The sequence below is a fragment of the Myotis yumanensis genome, unplaced genomic scaffold (genome assembly GCF_028538775.1).
Source record: "Myotis yumanensis isolate MYYU_CA2020_CCGP unplaced genomic scaffold, mMyoYum1.0.hap1 SCAF_5, whole genome shotgun sequence".
NCBI classification, from domain to species: Eukaryota; Metazoa; Chordata; class Mammalia; order Chiroptera; family Vespertilionidae; genus Myotis; species Myotis yumanensis.
In genome coordinates this window covers 28,730,517-28,756,552 of record NW_027223756.1, presented here as the reverse complement: position 1 = coordinate 28,756,552, position 26,036 = coordinate 28,730,517, and the positions used below count along the sequence as shown (strand labels likewise).

General features: G+C 36.9%; 1 protein-coding gene across 4 annotated transcripts in view; it reads left to right on the top strand.

The window, feature by feature from the left end:
- Nucleotides 1–26,036, top strand: part of ANKHD1 (ankyrin repeat and KH domain containing 1) — a 127,511-nt gene that overhangs the window by 97,709 nt on the left and 3,766 nt on the right. For 2 of the 4 annotated variants that reach the window (XM_070414818.1, XM_070414816.1), the window contains 18 exons: nucleotides 16–127; nucleotides 794–939; nucleotides 1,234–1,376; nucleotides 1,796–2,009; nucleotides 3,492–3,667; nucleotides 3,879–4,041; nucleotides 5,976–6,071; nucleotides 6,756–6,872; nucleotides 8,619–8,793; nucleotides 10,087–10,543; nucleotides 11,445–11,591; nucleotides 13,216–13,365; nucleotides 13,535–15,144; nucleotides 19,341–19,517; nucleotides 20,583–20,834; nucleotides 21,634–21,809; nucleotides 22,483–22,647; nucleotides 22,917–23,542. In XM_070414818.1, the coding sequence (XP_070270919.1) occupies nucleotides 16–127; nucleotides 794–939; nucleotides 1,234–1,376; nucleotides 1,796–2,009; nucleotides 3,492–3,667; nucleotides 3,879–4,041; nucleotides 5,976–6,071; nucleotides 6,756–6,872; nucleotides 8,619–8,793; nucleotides 10,087–10,543; nucleotides 11,445–11,591; nucleotides 13,216–13,365; nucleotides 13,535–15,144; nucleotides 19,341–19,517; nucleotides 20,583–20,834; nucleotides 21,634–21,809; nucleotides 22,483–22,647; nucleotides 22,917–22,976 (4,536 nt within the window). In that variant the 3' untranslated portion in view covers nucleotides 22,977–23,542. Of the gene's footprint in view, nucleotides 1–15; nucleotides 128–793; nucleotides 940–1,233; nucleotides 1,377–1,795; nucleotides 2,010–3,491; nucleotides 3,668–3,878; nucleotides 4,042–5,975; nucleotides 6,072–6,755; nucleotides 6,873–8,618; nucleotides 8,794–10,086; nucleotides 10,544–11,444; nucleotides 11,592–13,215; nucleotides 13,366–13,534; nucleotides 15,145–19,340; nucleotides 19,518–20,582; nucleotides 20,835–21,633; nucleotides 21,810–22,482; nucleotides 22,648–22,916; nucleotides 23,543–26,036 lie in introns of those variants that run through there. The other 2 variants (XM_070414817.1, XM_070414815.1) reach the window with 2 other exon arrangements.

The following is a 26,036-nucleotide window of genomic DNA, read 5'->3' as shown; positions in this document are numbered from 1 at the left end:
TTTTTCCCCTTCTAGACTGAGAGCAATCATGACACAGCATTAACATTAGCTTGTGCAGGTGGCCATGAAGAACTCGTATCTGTACTCATTGCACGAGATGCTAAAATCGAACACAGAGACAAAAAAGGTAAGGAATGTCAGTCAAAAATAAAGTCTGGCCCTGGCCAGTGTGGCTCAGTTGATTAGAGCATCATCCTATGTACGGTCACGGGTTGGATTCCCAGTTGGGACGTATATGGGAGGCAACTGATCAATGTGTCTCTCTCATATCAATATTTCTATCTCCCTTCCTCCCTCTCTAAGGTCAATTATAATTAATTAATTAATTAATTAATTAACTAATTAATTAATGTCTGAGTGTAGTTACATCAAGTTTTTTCACTGTCATTATGTAGTTTCTAGACTGTCTCAGTGAAAAGATGGATAAGCATATTTCAGTTTGAAATTCCAGATTTGTTCATCTACAGAGCCTAATTATTCTTCAGAAGTTTGACTATAAATTATCAGTGAAGTACAGGTTTCCTTTCTCCTTAATCCAAAAGTTGAGCATGCAGAGGTTTCAAAGTTCACTATGAGTATAAACTGTAATAGTTATCTTTGACTTAGCATTTCCTTTTTATAGATGTTTATGGATTTTTGTCACAAACAAATTAGAGGTTAGAGCAGTTTTATGTTAAATGCTTATAAGTATCTGTCCTAAAGACTTTCCCTACTAAAATAATCAAGAAATAAAAGCAGTGGCTTAATAAGTAAAAACCACAAATTTGTTTGAGATTTTTATTTTCTGATTTAGGCTTCACACCACTGATCCTGGCGGCAACAGCAGGGCATGTTGGAGTTGTTGAAATCCTTTTGGATAAAGGTGGAGATATAGAAGCACAGTCTGAACGAACTAAGGATACTCCACTTTCATTGGCATGTTCTGGTGGACGTCAGGAGGTGTGTTAATGTTAATTTTCATTTTGTAAATATGTTCCCTTATATTTTAAATATGCCTATGATGAGTGAACCACAATCCTAACACATATGAAATGCAAATGGTTACTCAACAATTGACGAATAGAAAGAGTAACTTTTGATTTCAGTACAATTGGGATTTCAAACCTCTGAGTTCCTTGATGTGAAATTGAATCCATTTCCCTAATGCTGATATTTGAATATACAAAGTCTAATTAATGATAAGTTGAGCCCTTGGTGTAAACTGGAATTCTCTGTTCACATTTTACTTTGTAGGTGGTAGACTTGTTGCTGGCTCGAGGTGCAAATAAAGAACATAGGAATGTGTCTGATTATACACCACTGAGTCTAGCTGCATCTGGAGGATATGTTAATATCATTAAGATTCTGCTTAATGCTGGGGCAGAAATTAATTCAAGGTATCTATCACCTATCTCGTTTTTTACTCATGATTAATAAGTTACTACTTAGAATAAGTGTCTTCCCCTAAATATTTGGATAGACACCATTTTTAATTAAGATAGTATTAAAGTTACAAGAGCCAACAGTTCTTCCTGTAATGTGCTTATAAATAATCACAGATTATTTCAACTAAGGTGACTATTTTTAAAGAGATCTCCTTCAAAAAGTACTTGGTTATGTATAGTTGAAAATTTATAACTCTAAATAAGGATTATGTTTTAAATTGTAAGATTTTCCTATTTCTAATTATTAGTCTAAACAAATAAAATCATTCATTGGTTTCTTTTTACTGAAACATTTTCATCCTTTACGTTCTCTATGCTTTTTAAAAAAAACAACAGGTAACATATTTTAATTTTCTAATTTCCCCCCTGAGGACTGGGAGTAAACTAGGTATTTCTCCCCTGATGTTGGCTGCAATGAATGGACATGTTCCTGCAGTGAAATTGTTGCTTGATATGGGTTCAGACATTAACGCCCAAATAGAGACCAATCGGAACACAGCTCTCACCTTGGCCTGTTTTCAAGGTCGAGCAGAAGTAGTGAGTTTGCTTCTGGACCGAAAAGCCAATGTTGAGCATAGAGCAAAGGTAAGCACTTTATAATTTGTCAACTACATCAGATATATTTCTAGTAGAAAAAGAATGACATTTCAACTCAAATTGATGTACTGTATTAAATTGTCATAACTTAAAACTGATGCCCTAATGCAAGATTGGAGAATTGTGCTATACAGTGGTCAGTAACACATTATCACTATTCATGACTTTTATTAAGGACAGTGAAGAAAATAGAATCAGTATTTTTTTCAATCTCAGGTTTGAGTGGTTCTCTTAATCTTCCAATTTGCAGCTTTTGAATGTAGTAATATTATTTTATAGTAAGATATTTTTGAGTAGTAAGATTATTTTATAGAGCCCATTAATGTAGTTTTTAAAGAGGCATGTGCCTTAATAAGGCATGTGCTTACCAGTGGTAAAAACCCCAATCCAACAAATTACTGCACAGCCCTAGCCAGTGTGGCTCAGTTGGTTGGAGCATCATCCTGTACACCAAAAGGTGGTGGGTTCAATTCCCTGTTGGGGCACATACCCAGGTTGTGAGTTCAATCCCAGATCAGGGTGTGTGTGGGAGGCAACTAATCATAATCAGTGTTTCTCTCTCACATGGATGTTTCTCTCTCTCTCCCTTCCTCTCTCTGAAATCAATTTTTTTAAATTACTGCATAGATTATAAATTTAAGATAGCCAAATTCTGACAATTTTATGACTATTTAGCATTCAGAAAGTAAGAGTATGTCAGTGTTTTGAATTCTTTTTTGGCTTAGAACTATTAAGTACTTAGAACTCTAGAAAAATGTAACTTGTGTAAAATTCTTAATAATCAGACAATTGCCAAGCTGGTAGTCATTTCAAGTTGGAAGGGTTTGAATGAAAATCTCATTTTTTCTCCCTGAATTTCATTAAAACTTTTCATCGCACAAAGAGAAATGAGCCTTTCCTGCTATCCAGTTTATCTTTTATATTACAGATACTCAGTGTGACCTACTTGATTATTAGAAGTCCTAGATGAATCATCTTACTTTAGAAATACTACCAGTAGGAAATATCTTTTGGCAAAAATGTCATGAACAAAAGACATGAATAAAATATATGATATTTCAATCTATTTTACCTAAGTTTGAATAGGATTGAAAGAATTTACTCTGAGGTATTTAGCAAACTGCGTTCTCAGATAAAGTATTATCTAAAAAAGTTTTCCCATTGAACATTGTGCTTTACTTACTTTTTATTCATTTTTAATATCTTTATTTGTTGTGCAGAGAAGTTAAGGTCTCATGCATAAATTTATAACAGTATAGAAGTTATAAAATTGTTTTGTTTTAATTTAGCATGTGGTCGTATAAGTTAATTCATTCTAGCAATTTTTACTTGCTGTTTAGTGAAATTTAAGATTGTGAATATTGCTTAGCTGTTTTATGAGAGAAAATAACAAATAGAAAACACAAGTCAATTGTTTTAGCCTTATGAAAAGTTATATTAATTTACTTGAATAATTTTTGGTTTAAACAGACTGGTCTTACCCCCTTGATGGAAGCTGCTTCTGGAGGGTATGCCGAGGTTGGGAGAGTTCTCCTTGATAAAGGAGCAGACGTCAATGCCCCCCCTGTGCCTTCCTCAAGAGATACTGCTTTAACAATAGCAGCGGACAAAGGTCACTATAAATTTTGTGAGCTCCTCATTAGTAGGTGGGTAAATTTTTTATTTATATATAGAACTTTCTCCTTTCACTTTCCAGAGCCATTAAAGCTAATAAAATTGTTCTACTTTACTGACATTTTAAAGAACAGATTGTTTACATGATATTTTGTAACAGATAAAAGACAAATGGAGAAAAATAGAAAAAGTTTGCCTCTTCTCATAGGAAACAAACTACATTAACATCTTTTGCTTTTATAGAGGAGCCCATATTGATGTTCATAACAAGAAGGGAAACACACCACTTTGGTTGGCATCCAATGGTGGACATTTCGATGTGGTGCAGTTGCTGGTGCAAGCAGGTGCTGATGTGGATGCAGCAGATAACCGGAAAATCACACCTCTTATGTCAGCATTTCGGAAGGTAATTTGATATGGGTGAGGGGGGATAAAAATTAATAATTTTAAATCAATTCTAAGTTAAAACCATATAAGAAAGATAAATTGACCTTGGATAAATGACTATAAACCTATATACAAATAACTGCTATCTTTTCACTTTTTGTGGCCGAATCTAATAGTTATATGGTAGCTCACTACAAGCAACTTTATTAGATTAACTCTTGTCTAGACTAATTTTGTTATGTCATTGTACATAAAGCATTAGATTTAAGGGCAGTTATTATATGCAGATGGATGTCTTCTCTACCTCAGGAGGAAAAAAAATGAGTGGACTCTTTAATAAAAACTTATTATACCAAATATATATATATATATATATATATATATATATATATATATATATATATATAAAGGCTCACTTATCTGTTATATTTTTTAAAGCCCTCCCATGGCATTTATGATAAACTATAAACGACTTAACATGGCTTACAAAGCCCTGTAGGATATGGCTCATGCCAGCCTCCCCAGACCAGTCATTTATACTACCCTTCCCCTTGGCTCACTACACTTCAGCAATAAATTTTTAACTGCCTCAGGTCTTTTTCTCACTGATTTTCTTTTCCCAAAATGTCTTTCCCTTGCATCACCTGACTCACTTCTACTTACCCTTTAGCTCCCATTTTAAATGTTAGAGTTCTTCTGTAACACCCAATCTGAAAAGGTCCCTCTTCTTCTCTTTTATAGTACACTATTATTTTCCTCATCCAAATGTGTAGTTTATATGTTCAAATACATGTTTACTTTTTTTAAAATATATTTTATTGATTTTTTACAGAGAGGAAGGGAGAGAGACAGAGAGTTAGAAACATCGATGAGAGAGAAACATCGATCAGCTGCCTCCCGCACACTCCCTTCTGGGTGCCGGCAACCAAGGTACATGCCCTTGACTGGAATCGAACCCAGGACCCTTGAGTCCGCAGGACGACGCTCTATCCACTGAGTCAAACCAGTCAGGGCTACATGTTTACTTTTTTAATGCCTATCTCCTCAACTAGCCTGGAAGATCCATGAACAATAAGATTCATGACTTTTTCACCACTGTTCATACCCAGTTGTTTAGCACAGTGCCTAACTCATAATAGCTGGTAACTAAATAGCTATTGAATGAGAGTAGTATAGGTTATGTGTCTTAGAAAAATATCTTAAGATATTTTCTAGACTTAATTCTTTTTACAGAATTTTCTTTCCTTTTAATTGAGGTATAATTTATATCCAGTGTAATGCACAAGTCTGAGGTTCATAGTTTAATGCGTTTTGATAAATGCATATGCCCATGTAACTCAAACCCCATAAAGATATAAAATATTTCCATCATTCTAGAAAGTTTTATCATGCCTGTGTTCAATTAATTCCCTGCTTTGAAGGCAACCAATTTCTGTTTTGTGTCACTACCAGACCAATTTTTGAGGATGTCTTAGAACCTTAATAGGAGGGGAAACTATGCAAGTTTGGTTATTTTATAATAGAATTGATTACAAATTATTCAACCTCTGATAATAACAATTAGGAAGTGTTCTTTCTAGAGTCAAGTTATAGGACTCAGATAAATGTAGGCAATCTACCTTGTTTTAGTAAGGTGAGAGCCAAAATAATGCTTTGGAATCTAGAACATCCTCTTTGTTTTTAGGACTAATTTACAAAAACTTTTCTACTTTCCATGGAAAATAGGCATGTTAAACTCAGGAGAAATGTCTTTTGGTCCACCATATATTCCCGAGCATGTTGTATTTATCTTTTCTGTTTATAAACTCAACACTGATTTTATTTTTATAATTTCAATTTGTAATTTAATAAACTATCTTAAAGTATTAATATACCTTTTACTCTTAAGTTTTTAAGCATATGGGGAAAATTTTAAGAGATTTTTTGGTGTGTTTTCTGTTGTACTTTTTACAGGGTCATGTAAAAGTTGTTCAATATTTGGTGAAAGAAGTCAATCAGTTCCCTTCTGATATAGAATGCATGAGATACATAGCAACAATTACAGATAAGGTAGGTTTAATATGCTGTTGGAGCACATTTTTGTTTTTTGTGGAATTATGTGCCAAAATGTGCAGTTACGGACCTGTTCTTTTGTCCTCTGTGAGACTAACCACCTCGTCTTTCTATACTTTAGTTTCTCCCTTTGTAAATAGAGAATGGGTATAATACTTCTTTTTTTTAAAAATATATTTTATTGATTTTTTACAGAGAGGAAGGGAGAGGGATAAAGAGTTAGAAACATCGATGAGAGAGAAACATCGATTCAGCTGCCTCCTGTACGCCCCCCACTGGGGATGTGCCCACAACCCAGGTACATGCTTTTGACCGGAATCGAACCCAGGACTCCTCAGTCCGCAGGCCGACGCTCTATCCGCTGAGCCAAACCAGTTAGGGCTGGGTATAATACTTCTGATAAATGATTCCCTTACTCTTCTGAACCATAATTACAGTGACTGCAGCCAAAATTTATTACTAGACCATTAGCCCAATTTAGAAAGTTTTCTGAGAACATATAAAGTTTTTAGGGAGTAGTTCCTTATTTTGATTAAAGATTGATTCATGACTAGACTCAAAGGATAATTTAATTTATTTATTTGAATTAAGCCCTGGATTTTGGTATGCTAATCAGCTCATTTTATTTGGCCTAGTATGTTATGTGTTCCTTCATTGAAATAATTCCATTTTTCACTATAGGAACTGTTGAAAAAATGTCATCAATGTGTTGAGACAATTGTGAAGGCTAAAGACCAACAGGCTGCGGAAGCAAACAAGAATGCAAGTATTCTTTTAAAGGAACTTGATCTGGAAAAGGTGAGTGGGAAAAATAATTTTCCTTATAAAAATTATTGAAAATCTAAGGTAAATTTGCCACCTATAGACCAATATTTTGAACAAAATATTTTTCAAAGGAAATGATTAGTAGATTAATTTTTAATTTGAACCTATCATTCATAAAAAATATTTTGAACCATATAAGTGAGGTCTAGTTTTCAAGCAGATCACAATTTACCAAATGATACTTACTGCCTAAGTGGTTTTAATATTAGTCTAAGAAAAAATTTAGTAAAACATTGGAAATCATTTGTTTATTATAAGATCTGGGCTATAAGTGGTTTATTATATCCTCAAAGACTAAGTGTCAAGTAGCCTAGAATGTGTGGTAAAGTGGAAAAAGTTAAAAAAACAAGATCACTTTTCTGAGGCTCAGTTTGTTTACCAGGGAAATGAGGATGTTGTTATTAAATCCAGAATTTATATTAAAAGAACAAACTCCATGATCAAATAGTCATTCTAGGAATGCAAGAGATAGCTTAACATGAAAATATTTTGTTGATTAAACGAAGAAAAAAGATACAATCATTTTGGGAAATGCCAGAATTTTGACACCAGTTCTTAGTTTAAAAATTACAAAATAAAACTTGTAAGCTAAAAACAGAAGGAAAGATGGCTTACAAATCAATGAGAAAAAAAGAACTTGCTCAGAATAAGGAATGATTCACAGAAAAATAAATATAGATGGTCAATAGATGGAGAATGCCTAACTTTATAAATAAAGAAATGCACTATAAAAGAGTGATTTAAGTTTTTTTTACCAGACTGTCAAAATTTAAAGGTCTGGTAATAGCTGTTGATGGCAAAAGTATGGAGAAATTAGCACTCTAGTGTGATTTCTTTATGTATGGTATAAATTAGTATAACTATTAACAGAGGTATTTGACAAATTAATCAATTAAAAAAGTGAATACCCTTATTCTAGCCATTCCACTTATAGAAATTTTATCTAAAATAGATAGACAAATGCTCAAAGATGTGAATGTATATAAGGCCATTCATTGTTGTATTGCTTATAATAGGGGAAAAACTGTAAACCTTAAAGTCTTAATACTTAGGGAATTAAATAAATTTTAGTGCTTTCATGATAAACTTGATTACAGTTAAAATAAGAAGGAAAAAAGCTGTCTTCATTTTTAAATAAAGCGAAGTTTGAAGTTAGATGACAGCTAAGGTCCCATCCTAATCTTTATTTTTTTGTAACTACCCAGGGACATACATGGTCAGCAATTCCCTAAATAGCCAATTGGATTTATGGCAACAGAGTGATGAAATGATTTTTAATTGAAAATACAGTCTTTTCTTTCAGTCCTCAGCCCCTTTCTTATTAACAGAGGAGATCGGCAAATTTTTTCTATAAAATGCCACATAGTAAATATTTTAGGCTTTGCAGGCCATATGCAAAAATCTGAAACTGCAAAAAATGAAACTATGGATAAGGGGAAGACTACTGTATACTTGATATAGTCCTTTGCCAGATGTATGATTTGAAATTTTTTTTCCTTTTTAAGGGTTGTCTTTTTACTTTCTTGATGGTTCCTTTGAAGCACAAAAACTTTTATTTCTCATGAAGTCCGGTTTATTTATTTTTTCTTTTGTTGCTTTCATAAATGTGTTTTGAAACTGATATTCATGGGAAACTCCTCATATCATAAACAGAAATATCATTTCATTCTTGATTTTAAATTATTGCTTTGTTGATAATATGATACATCTTTATTTCAGTCAAGAGAGGAGAGCAGAAAGCAGGCTCTTGCAGCTAAAAGAGAGAAAAGAAAAGAAAAGAGAAAAAAGAAAAAAGAGGAGCAGAAAAGGAAGCAGGAAGAAGATGAAGAAAACAAACCTAAGGAGAATTCAGAACTACCAGAGGATGAAGATGAAGAGGAAAATGATGAAGATGGTGAGAAATGACCCATCAAATTAGTGATAAAATTCTCCTGTTTAGCGACTTCATTTTGAATGCCTTTGATGTAATTAATCTAGTTAAATATTCAATTACTTTGTTAATCTAAAATTGACAATTGACTCATAGTAAATATTTCCAAACATTTTACATTGTAAAGTGATATAGAGAAATAGAAGGGGAGGGGGAGGGGAGACAAACATATAAATTGAGGAAGTTCAATTGTAATTTAAGTCTCCCTGTAAAACGAATGAACTGGTGATTATAATGAATCAGGGACATAGAAAGGGAATGGACTGACTATTCTTAGGGGAAAAGGGGTGTGGGAGATGCGGGAAGTGACTGGACAAAAATCATGCACCTATGGATGAACTCAGCGGGTGGGGAGTGAGGGTGGAGGGTGGGGTGGGAGCTGGAAGGAGGGGAGTTATGGGGGGAAAAAAGAGGAACAAATGTAATAATCTGAACAATAAAGATTTAAAAAAAAAAAAAAAGTCTCCCTGTAAAACATTGTGTATGTCCTAAAAACAATACAGTGAAAGAGGTATGCCAGGTTCCTCTCTGCTCTCTACTCCCCCACCCACCCCTGTTGGAAAATGGGAGAGGTCTGTTTCCTCAATAAATTTTTAGCTAAGGTTCAGGCGCAAAGCTCTACAGCACTAGGGTTTTATTATTCTCAAAGAGTTGTTTATTATACAGTGCTTGTAGTAAGCAAATAATCTTGCTATATTTGAATTCTAATTCTAAAATCCTATTTGAAATTTTTTCTAGATTCAAACTATATTGTGATTTTTGGTTAGTTCATGAGACTAACATTTCAGATCTTAAAAGTGTTAACTGTATGAATTTTTATACCAGTTTAGACATCAAAGTAAGATATAGTATATTTGTTCTAACAACAGTAAAGATTTCTTTTTTGTTTGTTTTGTTAATCCTCACCTGAGGAAATTTTTGCATTGATTTTTAGAGAGAGTGGAAGGGAGAGGGAGAGACAGAGAGAGACACATCAATTGGTTGCCTTCTGCACACACCCTGACCCAGGCCGGGGATCAAGCCTGCAACTGATGTATGTGTCCTTGACTGGAATCAAACCCAAGACCCTTAAGTCCTTGGGCTAACACTCTAACCACTGAGCAAGGGCAAGATTTCTTTATTTACTAGTAAATATAGGTATAAGGAAAATATGAGTAAAGGACTAACTTATTATGAAATGTTACAGGTATATATGTAATAGTTTATTTTGACATCTGTGGCTTTCAATGTGATCTTTATCCTTTTTGATAATTTCAGTGGAGCAAGAAGTTCCCATAGAGCCTCCTAGTGCAACCACCACCACCACAATTGGAATCTCTGCAACGTCTGCAACATTCACAAACGCGTTTGGGAAAAAAAGGGCTAATGTGGTGACAACCCCCAGCACCAATAGGAAAAATAAGAAGAACAAAACAAAAGAGACCCCTCCCACTGCACCTTTAATATTACCAGAACAACATATATCCTTAACACAGCAAAAGGCAGACAAAAACAAAATAAATGGAGAACCCAGAGGTGGTGGTGCAGGAGGGAACAGTGATTCAGATAACTTGGACAGCACAGATTGCAACAGTGAGAGTAGCAGTGGTGGGAAAAGCCAAGAATTAAACTTCAGTATGGATGTGAATTCCTCTGGTGATAGGAGATACGCCTCACTGCTACTCCATTCCCAAGAAGAAAAAATAAGCACTGCCACTTCTAAAACTCAAACACGGTAAATTTTTCTAATATGTTAACTCGACATCCACCTGTTGTTGTTTTTCCATGCTTGGCACAATAAGTTGAGGTTTATTCTTCAAGCACAAGTTGTGTTAACAGTTTAAATCCATCTCATTATCTGTCTTCAGTATTCAAAAGTGAAATTTATCAATGTCCTAATGTGCTAATTATAAAATGAGATTATTAAAAATTTTTATGATTTCATTTTGAAGTTGAAAATATTAGCAATATCTTGATTTTCACTATGTCACTTTTATTGATTACTAGAGGCCCAGTGCATGAAATTTGTGCGGGGGGGGGGGGGGGTGGAGGGCTCGGTCTGGCTTGCACCCTCTCGCAGTCCGGGACTTCTTGGGGGATGTCCGCCTGCTGGCTTAGGCCCAATCCCCTGACGGCAGTCAGACATCCCTCTCGCAGTCCTGGGCTCTCGCAGTCCGAGACCCCTTGCTCCTTACCACCCACCTGCAGTGGAGGCAGGAGAGGCTCCCACCACTGCCGCTGTGCTTGCCAGCCGTGAGCCTGGCTTCTGGCTGAGCGGCTCTCCCCCTGTGGGAGCATACTGACCACCAGGGGGCAGCTCCTGCGTTGAGCATCTTCCCCCTGGTGGTCAGTGCACACCATAGCGACCAGTCATTCCTCTGATCATTCCTCCATTCGGTTGATTTGCATATTAGGGTTTTATTATATAGGATAGTACAACTTTTGACTTCCGAATCCATTTTTATACTAAAATAGATGTTGGACTCTTTGTCCTATTTCTATTTTTCTGAATTGTTGATAATTTGATGTGCCAAATTTTAATTCAAGTATTTCAGCATAATGTTGTCCATAATAATCTCTTGATTTTCTAACTTAAAATTGATCTTTTATTGGATTTGCTATTTCTCTCTTCTCAGACCTGAAGGTGAAGTGAATTCTAATTCCTTATCAACAAGCTATAAGTCAGTGTCATTGCCATTAAACTCTCCAAACATAAAGCTGAATCTGACGAGCCCTAAAAGGGGGCAAAAAAGAGAAGAAGGGTGGAAAGAAGTTGTACGAAGGTAAGAAAAATTAGTCTTATCTTTTTAACTTACATAGACCAATTAATTAATGAATAATTTGAATGTAGTTATTATTTTAAACTGTAGGCCAGGGGTCCTCAAACTTTTTAAACAGGGGGCCAGTTCACTGTCCCTCAGACTGTTGGAGGGCCGAACTATAGTTGTAAAAAAAACTATGAACAAATTCCTATGCACACTGCACATATCTTATTTTGAAGTAAAAAAACAAAACGGGGACAAATACAATATTTGTATTTGCATGTGGCCCGTGGGCCGTAGTTTGAGGACCCCTGCTGTAGGCTAAAGCAAAATTAGAAGTAATGTATAAATTTTGCATGCATATTTTATAGGAAACAACAAACATTGGATTTAGAATAACAAAAAATATTTATTAAAACAAAAATTTTTTAAAAACATAAGATTTAGTTTACAAAATGGCCACAAGTTTCTTCTTAAAGGGAAGATTCTATACTTGACAGCAAATCACAATGTTGTTAGGGTTATGGTGTTTGTTTAATGGTCCCATTTTGATTCAGACATCAAGCTTATCTATTTATAACGTTTAAATAAAGTTAGACTTGGCTAGAGAGCATATTCTGAAAAACTGATTAGCTGCTTTTAATGCAATTAGATCATCATAAAAAGGGGGGAAAGGAGCCTATAAAATTAAAACTAACTTCCTTCTCAAAAAAAGAAAAACACCCACACTCCTGCAGCTAACCCTGATAACTACCTTCACACTGCATTATACTTAAGCCATGATGGCGAAATGAATAAAAGCAGCGAGAAGTCCCTGCTTTTAAATGTCATACACAATCCAGATGATACTTCTAGCCTCTGTTCACACTTTACAACAGGGAATCAGGACAGACATAGATTTGCAGGTGTGCATTTTAATCACCAAACGACTAAAGTTTCTGGGCTTTTATTCTGTAATATTTCCAAGATTTTGTGTCCATAAATGCAAACAAAAAAGTAAGAAGTCTTGTCAAAACAGGAGACAGGATGCACACTTGATCAGATAGATTTAAGTATTATTCATGGCATATAGCCTACTCCATGCTCTAGCTTTCAAAATATCTAAATATATTCTTCCCAACTTGTCTACCTTAAAATAATAATTTTTTATTATTTAGGAGCTGCCATTTGGGTATTCTTCTGGAAGGAAGGTTCAAGTTTAAAGGTCCCTCCCTCAAAGGAGGAATTCTAGGGTCTACAATGACCACCTGAAAATAATGGGTGTTATTCTCATCTGGTTGTGCCAGCAAACACTGGGTTTCTTTGACAATCCTGCATGGCCATCGGGCCATCTTGTCAGATCCCATTATCAGCCTCTAGTCTTCTCTCTGGCAACCACTCACCTCACACACAAGTGGAAGTCCCAGGCTCCACTTGTGAATTGCTTTTTATGTAGTTCAAATCTGAGGCTTTCTTCTTTATTGCTAAGTATAACTTGTTGATATTGATAAGCTAGCCACTGTTTTTCAGTATGAAATTTAACAATATGGTATGCATTATTTTAATTTAGAAAGAGTCAATACATATGGTCACTGCAGTTTGGCTTACGTGTGATACTTCAGGCAAATTTGAACGCTTGAGCTCATGTGTAGTCTTCGTTTTTTAGGTCAAAGAAATTATCTGTTCCAGCTTCAGTGGTTTCCAGGATAATGGGAAGAGGAGGGTGCAACATCACCGCAATACAAGATGTTACTGGTGCCCATATTGATGTGGATAAGCAAAAAGATAAGAATGGCGAGAGAATGATCACAATAAGGTAACTGTAGAAAATGTATATTGCTAGTTCTGTGTAGAAATTAAATTTTATTAGAAGCATACTTTTGTTAGTTATAGTAGAATAAAGAATTTTCTTTCATGGCAAAGATTACCTGGTTGGTTTTTTTTATGTATTTATCTTGTTTTTGTTTTTTTGTTTTTTTCCCCAGGGGTGGTACAGAATCAACAAGATATGCAGTTCAACTTATCAATGCACTTATTCAAGATCCTGCTAAGGAACTGGAAGACTTGATTCCTAAAAATCATATCAGAACACCTACCAGCACCAAGTCCATCCATGCAAACTTCTCGTCTGGAGTAGGCACCACAGCAGCTTCCAGTAAAAATGCATTTCCCTTAGGTGCTCCAACTCTTGTAACTTCACAGGCAACAACATTATCTACGTTCCAGGCCACTAATAAACTTAACAAGAACGTTCCAACAAATGTACGTTCTTCTTTCCCAGTTTCTCTACCCTTAGCCTATCCCCATCCTCATTTTGCTCTCCTGGCTGCTCAGACTATGCAACAGATTCGGCATCCTCGCTTACCCATGGCCCAGTTTGGAGGAACCTTTTCACCCTCTCCTAACACTTGGGGACCATTCCCAGTGAGACCTGTGAATCCTGGCAACGCAAATAGCTCTCCCAAGCATAATTCTACAAGCCGTCTACCTAACCAGAATGGTACTGTTTTACCCTCTGAGTCTGCTGGACTAGCCACTGCCAGTTGTCCTATCACTGTCCCTTCTGTAGTTGCTGCCAGTCAGCAACTGTGCGTGACTAACACCCGGACTCCTTCGTCAGTCAGAAAGCAGTTGTTTGCCTGTGTGCCTAAGACAAGTCCTCCAGCAACAGTGATTTCTTCTGTGACAAGCACTTGTAGTTCCCTGCCTTCAGTCTCTTCTGCGCCGATCACTAGTGGACAAGTTCCCACCACATTTCTATCTACAAGTGCTCCTCAAGCACAACTTTCTTCACAAAAGATGGAGTCTTTCTCTGCCATGCCATCCCCAAAAGAAAAAGTGTCCACACAGGACCAACCCACGGCAAACCTGTGTACGCCATCTTCAACTGCAAATAGCTGTAATAGCTCTGCCAGTAACACGCCAGGAGCTCCAGAAACTCACCCATCCAACAGTCCCACTCCTTCTAACAACACGCAGGAGGAGGCCCAGTCATCCAGTGTGTCTGAATTAAGTCCTATGTCAATGCCATTTGCATCTAATTCAGAACCTACTCCATTGACTTTGGCATCACCAAGATTGGTTGCTGCTGATAATCAGGATAACAATAATTTACCTCAATTAGCTGTACCAGCACCTCGAGTTTCTCATCGAATGCAGCCCAGAGGTTCTTTTTACTCAGTGGTTCCAAATGCTACTTTACACCAGGATCCCCAGTCTATTTTTGTTACAAATCCAGTTCCTTTAACACCACCTCAAGGCCCGCCAGCGGCAGTGCAGCTTCCTTCAGCCATGAACGTTATGAATGGCTCCCAGATGCACATTAACCCAGCAAATAAATCGTTGCCGCCGACATTTGGCCCAGCCACACTTTTCAATCACTTCAGTAGTCTTTTTGATAGTAGTCAGGTGCCAGCTAACCAGGGATGGGGAGATGCTCCACTATCCTCACGAGTTGCTGCAGATGCCTCTTTCACTGTTCAGTCAGCGTTCCTAAATAACTCTGTACTTGGACACTTGGAAAATGTGCACCCTGACAACTCCAAGGCACCTGGCTTCAGACCACCTTCCCAGCGAGTTTCTACTAGCCCAGCTGGTAAGTTATTGTAACTATCACTGCAGCTCAGGTTGGGGCTCTAACAGCATATTCTAATATTCTAAAATAATAATAAAGAGTTTATTTTGTACATAATATTGCATAATCTTAAAGAACTGAGAATGTGTCATAAATAGTAAAGACCCTTTAATGATTGCTGATTAGGCAAAAAAGTAGCTGTAAGTCAGTCACTCACATATGACGAGCTGCCTTATGCTCTTTATCTAATCTCTCTGTCTCTCATATCAGTGACCTTGTGTCAATCCATTTTCTTAGAATTGGTATAAGATAATATAAATAAAACAAGATTTATAGGATGCTTCAGGGACTCCAAGTTTACAGACTTTTTAATTCACAGCGATTGCTTACTTTTCTCAGATTTTTTTTTTTTTAATATATATATTTTATTGATTTTTTACAGAGAGGAAGGAGAGAGATAGAGAGTTAGAAACATCATGAGAGAGAAACATTGATCAGCTGCCTCCTGCACACCCCTACTGGGGATGTGCCCGCAACCAAGGTACATGCCCTTGACCGGAATCGAACCTGGGACCCTTCAGTCTGCAGGCCAACGCTCTATCCCCTGAGCCAAACCGGTTTCGGCACTTTTCTCAGATTTAAAACGTTTGAGTTACAAAGGTGTTTAGGTACCAGTCCATAATCTTCATTCTTTGTTTCCAGTCTTGGGTATTCAGACCAAATATTAAATGATGTTGTTTAATAATACTCTGTTATTTACATTAGATGGAGCTGGTTGAAGGAATCCATTCATTTTTCTTTATTTTAAAAAGACCAGCTTAGATTTAGCTATTCATTCCTCAAAATCAGAAATTAGTTGCTGAGGAGTTATAAGAAACATATAGAAAGTTATAAGCCCAGTGTTGGCTTGGAGATATTTGGAAAACCAGAATCTATTTTCTGGATTCTAAAAGCCAAATTTCATTCCAATCTGCACTATTCTGAAAAACAAATTAGTAACTGTGGCAGACATATAATAGGGGTAAGTATTACTGCCACTAAACATTTTTACTCCAGTTGGAAAACTGTCCCATACTCCATCCTTCCTTTTTGCTAATTATGAATTGATCTATGTTGTTTAAAATCTGTGAGTTTATGGATATGGTAGAGCCTTAGCTTTCATATCTGATATGTTTCATTTACTTGTTTTTTCAGGAAAATGTAGCTGTTGTATCTTCTTTCAAATAGAAATACAACCTTACATGAGACCATCTATGGTCCAAAATATTATCTTAGGATTTTTTTTCTTTTTTATAAATAGGTGTCTATTTTGACATTTCATTTTGGGGAAACTGAGGTTCTCAAAGGCCCCAGAATAAAAGAATTCATTGCCAATGCTCAGGCTGTGATAGAAGGCATTATTAATTCTTGTCTTCACTGCCACTAATACGTGAATTTATATAGTACCTTAGCCAGAGTTGGACTTCAGAGTTCTAATTTTCCAGTGTTTGAGTCCTTTGGACTTCACATACTACATCCCAGAAAATGTACAGATTATGAATGTCTGGGCGGGGGGGAGGGTGTAAAGGAAATAATCTATGTAGTTTGGTTTTGGGACCTGAATTATTCAGATCCATAATATCAAAATGACTTATTGCTAATTAAAATAATAATAAAAAAGCAAGCATTAATCCTGGGGTCAACATTTCTTAATTGCCTGTACTATTTCTTTTACTGTGCTCTTCTCTATGGATAATTTACTCTCCTAGTTTACAAATAAAAATACTTAGGAAGATGAGAAAGGATATGAAAAATTTGAAACCTCCAACTGCTGGTGGAAATTTAAAATGGTACAGCCACTGGAAAAAGTTTGACATTTCCTCAAAAAGTTAAACAGTTACCATATGTTCTAGTAATTCTACTCCTAGGTATACCTAAGCAAAGACAAACGTCTGCACAAAAACTGGTACATAAATGTTCGTAACAGCATTATTGATAATAGCCAAAAAGTGGAAACAACCCACTGTCCTTCTAATGATAAGTGGAGAAACGAAATGTGGTATAGTATCTATAATAATAAAAGCATAATATGCTAATTAGACTGGACAACCTTCCACACAAAGCCAGGGTTACGAGGAAAGCCCAGTTCCCAGGTGCCTGACAGCAGCCAGAGGGAAGCCCAGGTCCTGGGTGCCAGAAGGAAGCCAATGCTGGCAGCTGGGAGAATTTTGTGCATCGGGCCTCTAGTGTCTATATAATGAGATACTATTTTTATTATAATACATTAGATATAATCATAATCCTATATAATAAAAGACTAATATGCAAGTCAACCAAATGGCGGAACGACCGGTCACTATGATGCACACTGACCACCAGGGGCAGACACTCAGTGCAGGAGCTGCCCCCTGATGGTCAGTGCACTCCCCCTGTGGGGAGCCAGGCTCATGGCTGGCTAACATAGCGACAGTGGCGGGAGCCTCCCACCTCCATGACAGTGTTAAGGATGTCTGACTGCTGGAACAGACTTAAGCCAGCAGTCAGACATCCCCCGAGAGCTCCCGAACTGTGAGAGGGTGCAGGCTGGGTTGAGGGCCCCCTCTCCCCTGAGTGCACGAATTTCATGTACCGGGCCTCTGGAATATTAATATATTATAATCTATATATATAAAAGCCTAAGTGACCACCCAACCATCCAGTAGTTATGATGTACAATGACCATCAGGAGGCAGATGCTCAGTGGACAGGCATGGAAACATGGAACAGACTGATAAATCTCAGAGGGGAGGGCGGAGGGCAAGAAGAGATTAACCAAAAATCTTATATGCATACTAGAGGCTCGGTGCATGGATTCGTGTACCAGTAGGGTCCCTCAGCCTGGCCTGCAGGGATCAAGCCAAAACTGGCCTAGTGCACAAATTCACTCACCGGTGGGGTCCCTCGGCCTGGCCTGCAGGGATCCAGCCGAAACTGGCTCTCCAACATCCCCCGAGGGGTCCCAGATTGCAAGAGGGCACAGGCCAGGCCAAGGGACCCCACCGGTGCACGAATCTATGCACCGGGCCTCTAGTTTCTATATAATCAGATAGATATAATAGAGAGAAAGGAAGTACTGCCCTGGCTGCTGTTTCTCAGTAGTTAGAGCATCAGTTGGGGCACTTGTGGGAGGTAACCAGTCAGTGTGTCCTCTCTCACATCATTGTTTCTTCCTCTCTTTCTCTCCCCCTTCCTCCCCTGCCCTCTCTTCCTTCCACTCTCTGAAAAGCAATGGAAAAAATATCCTCAGATGAGGATTAAAAAAAGAAAAGAAAAGAAAGGAAGTATTGATTTATGCTACAACATGGATGAACGTTAAAAACAGTATATAGAGACAGAAAGTTTATTAGTGGCTACTTAGAGGTGGGGATATGTGGTAAAGGACAATGGAGATTGACAGGTAATGTATACAGAGTTTCTTTTAGGGTAGGCAAAATTGTTCTAAAATTGATTGTGGTGTTTGCACAATCCTGTGAATTATATAATTTAAAGACAAACCTCTGAATTATATACTTTAAACATATGAATAATATTAGCTTGAAAGAAATTTTGACAGTTTTTTGTTGATATTAACTACTTTTTCCTGAAATGAGCACCTATAATCCTTTTCCATACCCTTGTCCCCTTTTCCAAATACCTTCTCCAGAGAAAGAAATGGAATTTGAGAAGACTGTTAATTTAAACTTATACAACCTAGATAAAAACTTTCATATAATTCGTAACTGGTTTTTATTTATCAGATGGCATACTGGAATTATCTTTAATAGTATGCTTTTCCTCCCTGTTAGGAACGAAACATTAGTAGGTTTTGTTATTCATCTTCCATAAAAAATGACTACAATATAGATGCACAGCTGCGCTTTGAGATTTTTCCCAAAAGCAGAAGTTATTGATGGGTACCACTTAGTCACAACATACACTCATTTCATGTCCCCTCCAGTGAAAACTGATCTAGCTGGTAACTGCCGTTCTTAAACATTGGCATCACTTTTCTATGTCTAGTGCTGTTTAGTGATATCCTTCTGGAATGCAAGAAAAAAATTGGTTTGGGCCATACAGCACATAGTAAATGAGTTATTTTTGCTATGATCTATGAAATTAACTACATGCTTTCTCCTTTTTAAAAAGGAATTAATTGAACCTTGAATTTTCCATTTTAAAGCCTTGGCTAATTTGGATGTCTTGGGCCTGTTTTATTTCAGGGTTACCATCCATTGACCCATCAGGCAGCTCCCCATCTTCCTCTTCCGCTCCTCTGACAAGTTTTTCCGGCATACCAGGAACACGTGTTTTCCTGCAAGGGCCAGCTCCTGTTGGGACTCCTAGTTTCAACAGACAACATTTTTCTCCCCATCCTTGGACAAGCGCCTCAAACTCATGTAGGGATCCTGGAGGAACTCTTCCCAAAAAGTCTTGAATAAGTTATTAAACCATTTGTTTCAGGGAGCACTATATTGTAACTTTAGTATTCTAAATAGTATGCAAATACCTAAGGTTTGTATTGTAGTCATGTCAAAAATCGTCAGTCACTTGTAGGATAGGAAACTTGAGAAGAGTCAAGCTCTTCTTCCAAGCCAGAAATGTTTACACTGGGACTTGGATCAAGAAAAGAGGTACCTCAAGTAATTTTATAGAAGGACCGTTTGGGGACAGTACTGTGAAATAATTTCTTAAGTCTGAAAAGTTGTTGAATTTATGTATTTGGTCAGTGTGGTATGATTCCTCGTTTATTTATTTATATATTACACTTTAGGCATTATTGCAATTTATAAGTAAAAGTATACCTCTATTCTGACTTATTTATTTCAATATTTTGAATAGATGAAATTCTAACAGTGCTTGAACAGGATTTTTTATTTTTTTAATGAGCATCATGAGGTAGACAGTGAATATTGGCCCTTTTGATAGGAATACTTCCCGTATTACTTGACAGTCCCATTAAGAAACAAAGCCATGAGTTGAATCCTTTGATGCTTTGCTAATATTTAACTTTTCTTCCTTATTGAAAAAAAAAAGGACTGTAGAAAGGGAAAAATAAATAAAAACAACTAATAAGTATAGAGGACCACCAGCTGTTTTCCAGACAATATGCTAGGTACTGTGCAAACATTGCCACATTTAAGTTAATTTAAAATATGACAATATATATTTTGATAAGATAATTTAGAACTAGAATAAGAATAAATACAGCCTTCTTTTCTAACCTTGTTCAGTTAAATCTGGAAATTTTTTTTAGACTATTTGTTTATACTTCCTATAGGCAGAAGGTAGTGTAGGGGATTGTTTATAGAACTTATATATTCTCATTTGAATAATCTTATAAAATTATGAATTTTTCTTTACAGAACCTATGTTTTGGAATAGATCTTTCCAACAAGGTTTCTCATATTCTTATCATTAGTTTTTATATGTAATAAAACAATAGAGAAATATTTTGCCACCAGGTGACTCTCCTATTCCATCTGTTTCTTCGGGATCATCTTCACCTCTTTCAGCCGCTTCTGCCCCACCAGCCTTGGGCCAACCAAAAGGAGGCAATGCCAGTCAGGATCGAAAGATACCTCCCCCCATTGGAACAGAGAGACTAGCCCGGATTCGGCAAGGAGGGTCTGTCACACAAGCCCCTGTGGGGACCAGTTTTGTCGCTCCTGTTGGACACAGTGGAATCTGGTCATTTGGTGTCAACGCCATGTCAGGTACAGTTACCTTGCCTCTGTCTGGAGGGATATCTCAAGAAAGTTGTGGGATTTTGCCATTAACTCTTAGTTCCTTAAAAGTAAAATTAAAAAAATATATATTTTTTCAACACTTAACAATCAGTAGTGGTGTTTATACTTTTGAAGAATTCAACCCAGTCTCAAGGTCTGGAATGTTATATTTTATATAATACTAGAGGCCCGGTGCACAACATTGGTGCACTGGAGGGGGGGGTCCCTCAGCCTGGCCTGTGCCCTCTTGGGAGGCAGTCGGACATGCCCCAAGGGGTCCTTAGCACTGCCATGAGCCAGCTTCTGGCTGAGCAGCACTCCTGCGGTCAGCATTTGCCCCCTGGTGGTCAGTGCGCATTATAGCAACTGGTGGTTCTGCTGTTCGGACAATTTGCATATTAGGGTTTTATTATATAGGATATGTAATATATAATAATAATAGTATATGATCTGTATAAAATAACAAATAGAGAATTGATTAGAAGTAAAAAATTCAAAGTGTATTTCTTTTCTCTATCAAGTTTTTCCATGTAAAATGGGACAATCATTTGAGTTCTTTCTCAAAGCACCTAATCTTTTGGACAAGGTAGACTGTTTGGGTACTCAAAGGACTTCACCCAGTTTTCCAGGAACTGGGTTTTTTTTATTTGAAGAGGTTATTATGAGCATACCCTGAGTTCTTCAGGGGAATCATTTTGGTAAAATTAGTATGAAAAAATATCAAGTGGTAATGTTTGTTATTTTACCCAAATAAATATCAAACCCTGTTTTCAATTCTTCTTTCCAGAAGGCTTATCAGGTTGGTCACAGTCTGTGATAGGGAACCATCCAATGCATCAACAATTATCAGACCCAAGCACATTCTCCCAGCATCAGCCAATGGAAAGAGATGATTCTGGAATGGTAGCCCCCTCTAACATTTTTCATCAGCCTATGGCAAGCAGTTTTGTGGATTTTTCTAAAGTGAGTTGACAAATATCATTGTAACTTGTTTAATTCTTTGCCAGCCAATGTAGTCACATGTTAAGGAATATTTGTATTGAAATAATTCTCCCTTTTGGTGGAACTAGTTTGTTTCCATGACTTTGCCAGATCCTTTATCCAATTTCAAGAGTGGATTGTGTTGTCTCCAGTAGTTTGTCCTCAAACTATCCTGAAGATGCCCCCATCTTCCCAGAAAGTCTGAGAAATTGGATTTTGCTGCCACAGCTTTAGGGCAGCCTTTCCCCCTCAAAAAGCTGGCTGCCAGCTTTCTAATGCCCTCTTGTCTGCTCTGAGAGCTTTCTGGCTGCCATAAAACCGGGTTATGGCTGCAAGCAGTCATATAGAGTTCCACTTTACTTCTTAGCATAAGCTTATTAGTAAAACTAAAATATGGGAAAATTGAGGTATTATATGTGTTCATCAAATATAGGAAATTTCCTAATGATTTGATAGTGGATTTAGTTGTTTTTTTCTCTTCTTGTTGAAAAGTGTTGATGATGCAGATAACCACTTTTGGTTTCTCAACACTGTATCGTGCTGAACTTACAGTATCCTCTGGAGTTCTTTGAATGAAGGAAAACTAAAGAGATTGGTATTATGGAATCATTTTTATAATTACTTGATGGTTAAACCTTTCGTTCTGCTGTTTTAGGGTCTGCCAATTTCCATGTATGGAGGCACCATAATACCCTCTCATCCTCAGCTTGCTGATGTTCCTGGAGGTCCTTTATTTAATGGGCTTCATAACCCAGATCCTGCTTGGAATCCTATGATAAAAGTTATTCAAAATTCAACTGAATGCACTGATGCCCAGCAGGTAAAATTGACTTAATAGTCTTTTATTTTTTCAGATTTTTCATGTCATTCTTTGGGTAGTACAAGTTCTAAATATCAAAAGTCATGACATCTGATTACCTTGTTCTGAATTAAGTTTTTCAATATCAAGATGATGCTACTCAGCATTTTATTTCATGTGTATGTATTCTTCCTAGGCAGAAACAGAATTGCCATTGCATTTATATATTCATTTTGTAAATGTCTAAAGATTCCTAATTAGAAATTCCAATTTTTCCTCCCCCTTTTCAGATTTGGCCTGGCACGTGGGCACCTCATATTGGAAACATGCATCTCAAATATGTCAACTAAGTTAGAAGGTCTTATTCTTTAGCCTTGTTTGAGAAACCTATGATCTTGGAAGAACCCCGGGGATTTTTTTTTTTTTAATGTGCCTAACTAAGAAATTTTCTCTGAGGCTTTAGCAATGGAAATTTGATTGTCCATTGTATAAGAACAAAGTGATTTCCTATCCACCTGATTATGTTCTGTGGTTAGTTTAGCCATTTTGAACTTAGTGCTTTGGCTAAACATACTGAATGCTACTTTTATGCAGAAGAGAATTAGATGATTACCTTTTAGGGTGGTAAATACATGTACAGTTGTTTACATACTTAAAAGGAAAAAGTTGAGTAAATTTCTTGTCATATAGTGGCTCTACTTAATGTAGCCTGTATTAATGTGAAATATTTACCAGAATATTCAATAAAAAGTTGAACAGTGTTTAGAAGTGGGGTGTGATCCTTTCAGTTGTCATGCAGGTACCACCCAATCCACAGTCATATTAAACCAGGTTGTTAGTACTATATTTGTAAGAGGCTTCTCACATTTTACACTTTAGAGTCCATTCTTAAACTGCCTTGGAAAACGCTCTTTTAAGACTAGTTATCTACTTATTCTATGTTAAACATTCCTTGTTCTTTCTCTTCCATATCATTTTATAAGTGAAAAAGTTTCAAGCCCCTGCAATGTTTCTTATCAGACATTAGCAGATTGATAGGTTTTAGCTCTTTATGGATCATGAATATGTCATGAAGAACAATAGGATTTCAATCAGATGATACTGAACAAACTACACCCAACTATCAACTTCAGGCTCCTTTTGTGCATCCTGACTTCTTAATCTAAATATTTTGGTTTTATGTCTTTTAAGTTTTGTTTGGGTTGGGACATAGAAGGGGACAGAGATGGCTCCTATAATTCTGTTGTATTGTTGAATCAGCTGAGTAATGCTTATAAATATGTGACTAATTCTGGGCTTAGTTCCAGAATTAGTCCCAAGTATGAAGCGCCAATATGTTTAACAAGCTAACCGTAGGAATACTGGGATTTACTGCTTTGGCCAAACCATAGGCTAAGCCGAGAATCTGATGCAGTAGGATCTGAGTTGCATAGCTCAGTTGGTTAGAGCATCATCCCAGTATGCCAAGGTTGTGGGTTCTATCCCCAGTCAGGGCACATACAAGAAGCAACCAATGAATGCACACATAAGTGAAAGAACAAATCAGTGTTTCTCTCTCACTCTCTCTCCTATCCTCTCTCTCTCTCAAAAAAAAAAAGAACCATTGCCCTAGCTGGTTTGGCTCAGTTATTGGAGCATTGGCCTGAGGCCTGAAGGGTCCTTGGTTCAATTCTGGTCAAGGACATGTTTCTTGATTGTAGAATTGATCCCGGGCTCTGGTCAGGGCTTGTGTGGGAAGCAATCAATCAATGTGTGATATGTCTCTCTCACATCTATATTTCTCTCTGTCTCTCCCATCCCTTCCACCCTCTCTAAAAATAAAAAACAATATCAATGGGGAAAATATCCTTGGGTGAGAATTATAAATAAATAAATCAAGCAAGCAAGCAAGAAAATGTTTGAGGCTGATAGAGAAGCCAAAGCTCATATCAAGGCAAAGAAGGATGCACAGACAAAAAAATAACAACAAAAAATCAACCAAAAAAAGAAGAAGAAAAAAAGGATGCATAGAAAAATAGTCATTAGGGGTAGAACCATGCAAGCAGCACTTTTCTACTGTTATACCAACAGTTATTCTTAATCTTCTCTGCCTGGCTCCTAGAGCCACCACTACATGAGACACAGCATGTTTATTCTGTGTGGGACATACCTGCTTCTTTGTCTTCCATATCATCTTACATATGAGAACTTCCTTAAGCTCATGCCTTATTTTCTATTTTGAGTGGATTTGGAGCATATATATCACTGGTATTGGAAGATTTTGCCTTTTGTAGTGCTTGAAAACTACATCATGTTCTCAAGAGACCCCCTTACCTTAAAGAGGGTAAAAGACCCCTTTGATCACCTACATATCCTGCTGTTTCCATTTATCAATAACAAAAAAATCACCTATTATTAGTGAAATGAATGAAATGACTCTTGAAACATATACCAGTGAGAGATGATATTAAGTAAATTATTATTTGGGACAAAAAGGTGAGTTTTGTTCTATCTTAACTATCTATAATACATTTGAATTATCTGGAAGAGCCCTTTACCTTATCTTCTGCACCTTGAGAACAACAGAATAAAAAATTATATCTCAGCTCAGGAACTAGAACCCATGAGAAAGAGAGGCAATTATGAGAAACCCCCTAGAAGAATTAGGAAGAGATAGAAGCTGTGTAGTTAGTAGTGGTTATTTACCCTCCTCCCTGCCTCTTACCAGCACTGCCTTCTTTCTGACCATTTGGATCCCAGTAGCCTACTCCCCATCCCATTTTGCCTGCTATAATCTCTTCTTCCTCTGTCTTGCCTCTTCCTGGTATTACTTCACTGCTATTTTACCAACCTGAACCTTGGATTAAACCTAGCTCAGGTAAGGACTTAATTACTTTCAAAATATACAAGGGGGATACATGGGAGATACCATGATACAAAATATACAAGGGGTTTTGGGGGAGGCAGCCTGGGTACAGTGGAACCAGAGTCAGAAGCCTAAATTATTTTCATTTCTGCCACTTGAAGCTATATGACCTTGGGCAAATCATTTCTTATGTCTGGGTTTCACTTTCCTCATCTGAAAATGAAATTGAACATATTGAACCCAATAGTCTCCTAGTTCTAATACAGATTCTCTCCCTTTTCCTGTGAATGAGAATATATGGTATATTCCAGAATACTGGAAGCCAGTAAAGTGTTTACATTGCTAAAGTTTGAGAGCTCCTACCACTGATTCTCACATGGAATAAAAGCCTGCTGTTGTGGAGTTCACTATTGATTTTGACATTTTAGTGGAGGAAGAAGAAAACCTTGCACATCAATAGTGAGCCCTCAAGTCATTAAGAAACATCCTGCTGAGACATAGATCAAACCCTATGAGAATAACACCTCTTTCAAGGAATAAAATGATATGATCAAGGTTTCTGGAC